General features: G+C 39.4%; 1 protein-coding gene across 4 annotated transcripts in view; it reads right to left on the reverse strand.

Moving 5' to 3' along the window:
- LOC137997287 (uncharacterized) overlaps positions 1–9,963 on the reverse strand; it is a 20,868-nt gene extending 10,905 nt beyond the window's left edge. For 2 of the 4 annotated variants that reach the window (XR_011122441.1, XM_068843198.1), the window contains exons 1-4: positions 9,356–9,895; positions 7,516–7,629; positions 6,348–6,489; positions 1–315 (exon numbers count right to left, since the gene is read on the reverse strand). The exon at positions 1–315 is cut by the window's left edge and continues 46 nt beyond it. Coding sequence is in view for 3 of the 4 variants with exons in the window: in XM_068843198.1 (XP_068699299.1) it covers positions 1–315; positions 6,348–6,489; positions 7,516–7,629; positions 9,356–9,528 (744 nt within the window). In the remaining variant the exon portion in view is untranslated. Of the gene's footprint in view, positions 316–6,347; positions 6,490–7,515; positions 7,630–9,355 lie in introns of all 4 variants that reach the window. The other 2 variants (XM_068843200.1, XM_068843199.1) reach the window with 2 other exon arrangements.
- Positions 9,964–10,000: the final 37 nt, after the last annotated feature.

Genomic DNA, 10,000 nt, shown 5'->3' on the forward strand with positions numbered 1-10,000 from the left:
CCTTTTTGACGTGGCGTCAGCTTGTCGATGAATAATATCAGGTCGTTCTTGATGATCCTGCTGCATAGGTACTAGTACTCGGCCATCTTGTTTTTTCAAAGACTGAGCATGCGCTGAACCGTAATTTGACGTCTGTGTTGCTATTTGCGACCGCGATTCGGCGGCACAGGTGATTTGCATAAAGGACAATGTGTGATCTTCTTCAAATAGCTCATATTGTTCAGGTTTTTGAATTACCGGCGGACAAGAGATAGTTAGATCGGCATGTTGTTTAATTTGAATTTGCGAGGTGCACTTTGGCATGGACGACCTACACTGGGAGAAAAAATACGACTTTAAACAATAACAAAACTGCAAAGAAAGGGGAGTAATTACTCTTTTAACACAGCACATGGTTATACTAAGCACACGAAGATAGCTTTTAAGGCAAAGACAGCCTGATAAATTATTGTGACCACACTGTCCGTCATCAACAAATATTCATCCCAATAAGAGGGAGGGAGGGAGGGAGATAATCCACAAGGCTGTCAAAAATTACTTCGTCTTGTTGTTGTATAATTTCTCAGTTTGATTAATACTCTTGTTGCATTGCCCCAACATCAGTGATGGTAACAAGACGACGTTCCTGCCGTCAAACCCTTTTCCTTTGATTGCAGCTAACGTCACAGCGGCCATGTCGGTGGAAAGATCTTGAGCCCTCGTAGTGGAGCACTAGCTCTGTGGTGCTACCCTGCCGGTTTACCGGCAAAGTTTGTAAATAAAGAAATAAATCAAATCAAAGAACAATAGCGGAAAAGTCCCTTGGGAATTTGACTCTAAACTTGAAAAACATTGAGCTGCATTTTCCTATTGTTTTGTCACCAACATGGCCATCTTATCACAGAATTACTATTTTCACGATACTTCAGTGTTTTTAATTATTGAGGACGTAGCAAAACCAATAAATGATCACAAAGATCATAGCGAACAAAATCACTCGTATGGTGAACTGGGTTATCCTATTATGACAGGGTAGCAGAATGCTCGGCCGAGATGTTGAGTATTTCTTTGTTCTACAATGCTACAGTAGGGTAAAGAAAATTTACCTACAGGTACAAGACACAGGTCACAGGTCATTGTTTTACCAATACAGAAAGTATCCTTAACATCCATTAATGAATTAAAGCTAACCTTAGGCCCATTAAGGCCTAAACAAACATTTTAGGCATAATATGTTAGCATTCGTAAACGGTTAGGGTTGTTTCTGTATTGGTAAAACAATAACCTGTGACCTGTGTTTTTTACCTACCCAAAATTCACGATACAATTGCCATTTGATGCAAAATAGCAAGAAACATTTCACTATTAGACATTGTAGCGCTCGTATCGGTGGCGTTACGATTGCGTTACTTTGTTTGTAGTCACGTTAAGTCATGCGCAGTGAAGCGTACTTTCAGTTGCCGGTGGTGCTCCATTTCTTTACGATAGCACCAGAAGTTTCTTTAGTTTGTTGTGATATTTCTTCCTGTGTACGTTGTTCGCCCCAAGATCGGGATAGAGGTATGCACATTATGTTATTTATTTTTAAGTGCTCTTAGGTTTTTGTAAATTTATTTCATTTGCCTCGAATACAGTGATTTCACGAGTAATCAGTTTATTTGTCATGCAATAATTTATCGAGCAGCTAAGTGATTTTCGTTTTATTGTACCTCGGATTAGTTAAGTTCAGTTGATTATTGCATCCTTGTTTCAGTTTTTACGTGTTGGACCATAATTAAAGATCACCTCATTTAATTCGACGTCGTGAATGGATCATATGGATTCAACTCAGTCTATTTACCTATCGCGGAATGATTTCCGTACAGGTCCCTACTTCATTTTGCATGCAGAATAAATTAATTATTTATTCGCGCTATTGTTTTGTAGAACAATACGTATACCCAAGAGAACCGAATATATACATGGGTAATTTGTACTTACGGAATGAATAAAAACGGATCTCATTTTTTCTCTCCCTCCCTCTCTCTCTCTTCTTTCCCTTCATCGCCCACAGCTTTACTCGTTTTTGTTCCAGCTTTCCTCTTTCTATCCCTTGGTCTTGTTCTTATTTCCAGATCCCGCTCGGCTTTTTCTGCCATTTTATCCCACGATATGTCACTCGCCAACACGATCTCTTCCTCAAATGAAGGATTATCCTTCATTGTCACTTTGCCTTAAATGAAGTATTATCCTCCATTTTGACCACTCTGTCCCAGGACTTGTGGTAGCAAATAAAAAGAAAAAAGTAAAAGCAGCCCCTGGACAGGATTTGAACCCGGAGCACCCACTTCGAAAGAACTGTTTTTATCCACTTAACCACTAAAGATCAACTGACTAGAAAATGTGCCGATTATTTACCAAAACTAATTAGTATATATATAAAATCATTGCTGAATAATGGTTGTCTAAAGCTTGATTTTAAAATGGTTAGCTTCCTCTTGAAGTTTGGTAACCGACATTTTTCACTGTGTAAGCCTGCTTCTTAGCGGGTGTTAATACACGTTTACAGCGGCACTTTTGGAAGAAAAAATTATTGACATCAATTAAAAATGACATCCTCGCAGTTAGTGATGTGGTAGTCTAGTGGTTAAGTGAAGTGGTTATTAATTACACGTACCCAGGTTCGAGTACTGCGAGTCCAGACATTAGGGTTTTGCTTTTAAAAGAAAAATGTTCATTTCCCATGATCCCTATCAAGCTTTCAGTGTCCAAAATGAACGATGACAATGAAGAATAATACTTCAATTGAGGGAGAGACTTGGTTGCACTCGCAGCTTGCCTTGAACTCCGACCCACTGTAAACCTCTGGATTACTTGTCCCTGTTCTTTACCACTGAGCTAACGTGTCAAGTTGCTAATTCACACCTTGAAAATGATATTTATTTTGAACTCTGGCTGACTATTTACATAACAATGATACGTAATTATATACACGTGCCGCGCCGAGCACCTACAATCGAACTTACACTTGTAGGTTACCGTTAAGAGATCCCTGTTTTACTACTCTTGAAACAACCCATCCCTTTCATAATGCTAACCGTAACCCTAATTACGACTAAAGGCACTGTTTAGGCTTAAGGTTAGTCCCTGTGATAGTTTTAGGTTTTCCAGTATTGCTGTGAACTGTGACCTGCTTTTCCTTCATGCCCCGTGCGTGCGGCACACTTTGAAGTTCACTGCGTGGAAGAGTATACCACCCTTAAAGTCTGATTGGTGCATCTTTCATGAAAAACTTTCATGCACGAGTTCATTGCAATTAAAATCGTTTCATATTTCCCTTCTTTTGAAGCAAACTTGTGTCTTCGTAATAATCAAGATGGCTACCGAAGTGAAAGGGTCACAGCAATGGGAGATTTGATCATTTGGAAATTGTCCCTGCTTTATATCTTTTCCAGAGTTGTGCACAGACTGGTGCAAAGAAAACAATTTACTTTCGTCTTCCGTGTCCAAAACCTGTGTGAAAACACAGTCAGTTGGCAAAGACAAAGTGCCGCATCGGGAGATGGATCTGTTTCGCAATGTTCAAGAAAAAACTGCAATGGATAGCCTTCAATCCGCCAGAACACATATTAATTTTCTAACCGTAAACTTTCCTTGAAAAAATATTAGCCCTAGCTACCTGTGGCCGGAAAGTTTACAACTGCCTACAAGACAAGGGCTAACATCATCTCACCGCAGTTAACCATCGCCTAAACTTCGTCGACCCAGACAAACGAGCCCACAGCAGGGCATTGAAAAGACATGATGGGGAGTGAAACGAAGTATGCCTCGTACGGGAACAACCATGGATCTCTACCAAAGCTATTTACTTGGAAGTATCATTGAACATATTGCCGATCTCTACGAAGAGCGATAAATCGCAAAATCCGGAATGATTTCCGTACAGGTCCCTACTTCATTATGCATGCAGAATAAATTAATTATTCATTCGCGCTATTGTTTTGTAGAACAATACGTATACCCAAGAGAACCGAATATATACATGGGTAATTTGTACTTACGGGATGAATAAAAACGGATCTCATTTTTTCTCTCCCTCCCTCTATCTTTTCTTTCCCTTCATCGCCCACACCGTTACTCGTTTTCGTCCCAGCTTTCCTCTTTCTGTCCCTTCGTCTTGCTCTTATTTCCAGATCCCGCTCGGCATTTTCTGCCATTTTATCCCATGATATGTCACTCGCAGCTTGCCTTGAACTCCGACCCACTGTAAACCTCTGGATTACTTGTCCCTGTTCTTTACCACTGAGCTAACGTGTCAAGTTGCTAATTCACACCTTGAAAATGATATTTATTTTGAATTCTGGCTGACTATTTACATAACAATGATACGTAATTATATACACGTGCCGCGCCGAGCACCTACAATCGAACTTACACTTGTAGGTTACCGTTAAGAGTCCCTGTTTTACTACTCTTGAAACAGCCCATCCCTTTAATAATGCCAACCGTAACCCTAATTACGACTAAAGGCACTGTTTAGGCTTAAGGTTAGTCCTTGTGATAGTTTTAGGTTTTCCAGTATTGCTGTGAACTGTGACCTGCTTTTCCTTCATGCCCCGTGCGTGTGGCACACTTCAAGTTCACTGCGTGGAAGAGTATACCACGCTTAAAGTCTGATTGGTGCATCTTTCATGGGAAACTTTCATGCACGAGTTCATTGCAATTAAAATCGTTTCATGTTTCCCTTCTTTTGAAGCAAACTTGTGTCTTCGTAATAATCAAGATGGCTACCGAAGTAAAAGCGTCACAGCAATGGGAGATTTGATCATTTGGAAATTGTCCCTCCTTTATAGCCTTTCCAGAGTTGTGCACAGAGTGGTGCAAAGAAAGCAATTTACTTTCGTCTTCCGTGTCCAAAACCTGTGTGAAAACGCAGTCACTTGGCAAAGACAAAGTGCCGCATCGGGAGATGGATCTGTTTAGCGATGCTCAAGAAAAAACTGCAATAGACAGCCTTCAATCCGCCAGAACACATATTAATTTTCTGACCGTAAAGTTTCCTTGAAAAAATATTAGCCCTAGCTACCTGTGGCCGGAAAGTTTACAACTGCCTACAAGACAAGGGCTAACATCATCTCACAGTTAACCATCGCCTAAACTTCGTCGACCCCGACAAATTAAACGAGCCCACAGCAGGGCATTGAAAAGACATGATGGGGAGTGAAACGAAGTATGCCTCGTTCGGGAACATCCATGGATCTCTACCAAAGTTATTTACTTGGAAGTATCATTGAGCATATTGCCTATCTCTACAAAGAGCGATAAATCGCAAAATCCCACTAAATGCACCGTTCATGATCCTGAATACGGGAAAGGAAGAAAATATACACTTTGCAGTGTCTCAGCGAATTTTTAAGCAGACAGGAAGAACAATTTCTCGATAAAAAGAGCAGGTAGCCATTAAATTTCTTATGACAGTACTTGGTTTGTTTGTTATGTTTGTGAATCTGAACCAGGCCTATTACAACGATTGCTTGAAACTCCACTTCTTGCGCTTATTCTAAAACTGAAAAATGGGTAAAATTGCAGGAAAAGTGCCAAAATTGCCGGAAAAACTGTTCGATTTTCCGCATTTCAGACAGAAGTTCGACCGGCTTTTTTTAAGTCTATATAGACTTAGAAAAAAACCTCCAAAAAGAAAGAACAAAGCGCCACAGTCCCAAAGGACGTCTATTGTTATCGCTATTGTTTTCTTGAAACAAAGGAGTGTATGCATAATGAAGTAGGGACCTGTGCGGAAATCTTGCCCAAAATCCCTCTAAATGCACCGTACGTGATCCTAAATACAGTGTCTCGGCGAATTTTTAAGCAGACAGGAAGAACAATTTCACGATAAAAAGAGCAGGTAGCCATTAAATTTCTTATGACAGTACTTTTATTTGGTTTGTTTGTTATGTTTGCGAACCTGAACCCTATTACAACGATTGCTTGAAACTCCACTTCTTGCGCTTATTCTAAAACTGAAAAATGGGTAAAATTGCAGGAAAAGTGCCGAAATTGCAGGAAAAACTGTTCGATTTTCCGTATTTCAGACAGAAGTTCGACCGACTTTTTTCAAGTCCAAATAGACTTAGAAAAAAAACCTCTAAAAAGAAAGAACAAAGCGCCAAAGTCCCAAAGGACGTCTATTGTTATCGCTATTGTTTTCTTGAAACAAAGGAGTGTATGCATAATGAAGTAGGGACCTGTGCGGAAATCTTGCCCCTATCGCCGCTACAAACATAAACTCACTGAGGCATCTCAAGCCTTTCTTTAACCAACCATTCATGAAAATAGTCTTTCTTCCGCTGACTTGATGATAAATGATAATTTTTGCTATAAGATCTTACCTCTTCTTTTAAAAAGGTCTCTCCTAGAGGGTGGGCTTTAAAATAGTCAACCACAGCCCCAATTGTCGAGAACCGTTTCGCACCGACGTAATATCCATGGTCACGTGTCAAGATCGCATGATGGCAAACATATTTTCCCATACTACAAAAGAAATAGAGATGATTTGTTGTTTTACTCACAATCTCAGTTATTACATGTATTAAATGATTGTAGATCAAGTAAATCCGGCTTGATATCAGGCAAGATCGATTACTACAATCCTCAAAGCAGATTTTGCCGTTGCAGCGAGAACTTTCAGTGAGATAATGTTACACACAAAGAAATTTCTGAATAAGATTTGCTTAGCTTTCGGATGTGGATAGAAAATGGAAGTTAACTATGGAATTCGAAAAAAGGCGTTTGAAGACTCAAGGGCAAAAGGCTCGAGGAACCTTCTTGCCGGAAGATATGATGGTAATTGAACTCAGTAGGGTGCAATTTGGGCTGAAATCGTATGTGTGATTTCAAAATCGAATAGGCACGCAGCGCGTGTTCGATTTGAAATCACAAGTACAGTCGAAGCTCTCACTGCGACCACTCTCGTAAGCGACCAGCTCCAGTTACAACCACCTCGAATGACGGCCACCGATGCAAAACCCCGTTATAAAAAATGTCACTTAAACTCTATTCGGGCCTCGCTGGCACTGAGCATGCTCGAAATCGAACTTTACCAGATCTCCCTTTCGTATGATCGTGGGAGATCTGGGTACGAGATTAGCCTGAACGAGCTCATTATCATCATTCGGAAACTGTAAGTAATTAAATTCACGCATTTTTTTAAAGGCAAAGATTTGGGAACAAAGGCTGCAAAATTCGCCAAGCATTGGCTTTCTTTGTGTTTCATTATCCTGATCTATGTCCTGATTGGTTACTTTAAACAAGCCTTGAAATCTGATTGGTTGTTTTGTTTTTCTGTTCCTTTCTCAATGGCTGGGGAAAAGGTGTGATTTAGAACAAAACTTAGCGCGATTCGTGAATAAATCGCACTGCTGAGGGCCAATCAGATTGCAAGGATCACCAGCGATTTCTAAATGGATGTAATAAGGCAAATACATTAAAGCGATTCCTTCATGAAATATAGATTATTTGATTTAAGTTGACAAAATGGAAAGCATTGTAATTACTTACGATATTGAAAGAAATAACTCAGAGGTCACATCATGAGAAAATATAAAAGCACCAGGTTCTGCTTTGGAAAGTAATTCCTCAGCCTCTGTTCGGTCGAGTCTGAAAGGATTCCAGCTAAAAATATATAAGGTTAAGAATTTAAGGAGTTTCTGACTGGCCCTCTATGACTCTTAAATAGTCCTGGAGCGCTACAGGGGGTGTTTGCATGACGTAAAGGTATCTCGTAACTGTGGTTTTATACAGCACTTTAATATCGTTTTATTTCTCATTTCATTCCGATTTCGGAAAATCCATTTTTTAGAAGACCAAAAAGATAAAAAAGCGATATTTGAAGAGAAAAGATTAAGGCCTACTGAACGTGCACTCTGATGTTCTTTCGTGGTCGAGAAAGGATCCAAAACTGAGTGCCAGAGTGGTCATAGGTAACTTCATTGAATTCGAGAGGAAAATGGGTCCCCTAGGACCTAGGTGCATAGACAGGGCTTCACTGTGCACTGAATTGTGCACTACACTGCACTGTGTATTGCCAAGGCGCGTCGTAGCGTGAAAATGGCAGGAAAATCAGTGCAGTAATTTATGTGTCATCCCGTGGCTTTATCGAGACTGTAGTGACCATTAAACTTAATTATAATACATGAATGAGCTATTCTTTAATTGCACAAAGCAGCATTTATTTTACTTAAAGAATGATCTTAACTCAAATGAATGGGAGGTGATGAAACCTCATCTCAAGAATGTGCAAACCTATGCTTTTTACGGAAATTTGAATTTCCTATTCCTTTTCTAAACAGATGTGTAAACATTCATCGAATGGTGGTCACAGATGTCGAACTTTCATCAAATCCCAAGGCTCCCGCTGAGCTGTACTAATAACGGGTGAGAAATTTCTCCAAAAAAAGCTTTTCTCGAAGTCAAATATCCCATGTAAGTAGACAATTAAACGATGGGCGCATAAAATGCAACTAGATAATTGCTGTTTCATTTCTGCGAGATCCCATATTTAATGTGGACTTCCGCGCCTTCATGGCAAATCAATATGTGCATAATCAAGTTCTTTTGTGAATAAAATGGTGATCAGCTTGTCGACAGAATTCTGAAAACAATTTTTGATCCTACACATAGTTTTTACAAAAGCAAATGTCTGCTGAAATCACTTTTCGGGTCGTTCAAAGTTATCATCATTTTGCAGGAAAAATCGAAGGAAACGATCATAAATTGTGTAAATGGTAGCTGGGCAGGTGTATATTTAGCTGGCGAGCATTATTCCCATTGACGCGTAAGTGACACATGTTGAAATCATTCTACTTATCAGTTCTACGGTTTGCATTTTGTAGATCTTTTTTAATTCTGCGCGCTTTGCTCATCATTTATCTTGCAGACGATTTTCTCACGTCGCGTGCGTTTTCATTTATGCTTTACAAATAAGCCTCTGGCCAGTGTTTTAATTAAAATTTGATTCCTTATTCATGATGCTTTCTGAACTTTTTCTAAATAGGATGCTGTCATTCCCGCCTGCTTTATGAAAGTTAGGTATAAAAATATATGTTTTCCTGTTAACAGGGATTTCACGACAGACTTGAGATGAGGTTTGATCCATGTTATCTCCTATAAGAAGACAGATAAATATTTTGCCGTTGAAAATGACGGTCATCCACTAGAGTAGACGAACATGATTCCAGATCAGTAAACGCATCTACAAACAGCGGTCGAAACGATGTTATTCATGTTTCAAGAAGTCGGCTAGTTAAAAATAACACTCACTGATAAATGGTCGTATACAGGCCTGGCTTGGAAGTGAATAAAATGAGATATAATATTCTTCAGTGAAATGTTTACTTACATAGGAGCATCTGTCAATGTCCTTATAGTGGAGCCTGTGTTAGTCGTCGAAGAAATCGAAGCTGAACTTCGTGCCTCGGGCTTCCATTCCAAACTAGGTACAGCAACTCTGGATTTAGAACAGCCTGTTCCCATCTGCTTATTGTTTATGGCAAATCCTCTCAATCCTTGCATTATCACTTAGTTTTAGCGAGAAAAGCATGTCTTCATCGAGTTTCATTATTCTCGCATATCTTTTTGAGAAAAGCCTTGACGTGAACTCTTGAAATTTAGAGACGATTTTTTTGTGTAAGGTTTAAGCAATCACTAACGACCGCTATAGAAGATACACTAGGAAAGTCAACTCCTTTGAGAATCGTCTCGGAAAAGAATAAGCTTTTCGTGGTGTTCTTGGCAGAAATACACTAAAACAATTAGATTTTGTTATTTGCATATGTCTACCGTTGAATATTTATTTTTTGAAAGCGGCATCTGCGAATTCCCAAGTCTCCAAACATATAAATGTCCCAAACCTCGTAGGAAGTGAAGTCACAGCTTTGTTGTTCCTTTAAGCATTGAAGTAAATCGAGTATCTTGTTTTTCTCGATATCACAGTCACCTTATCAATTAACATCAAAATGGTTGGTATGGTAACAGATCGTCGAAA

The sequence above is a fragment of the Montipora foliosa genome, chromosome 3, assembly GCF_036669935.1.
Source record: "Montipora foliosa isolate CH-2021 chromosome 3, ASM3666993v2, whole genome shotgun sequence".
Taxonomy (NCBI): Eukaryota; Metazoa; Cnidaria; class Anthozoa; order Scleractinia; family Acroporidae; genus Montipora; species Montipora foliosa.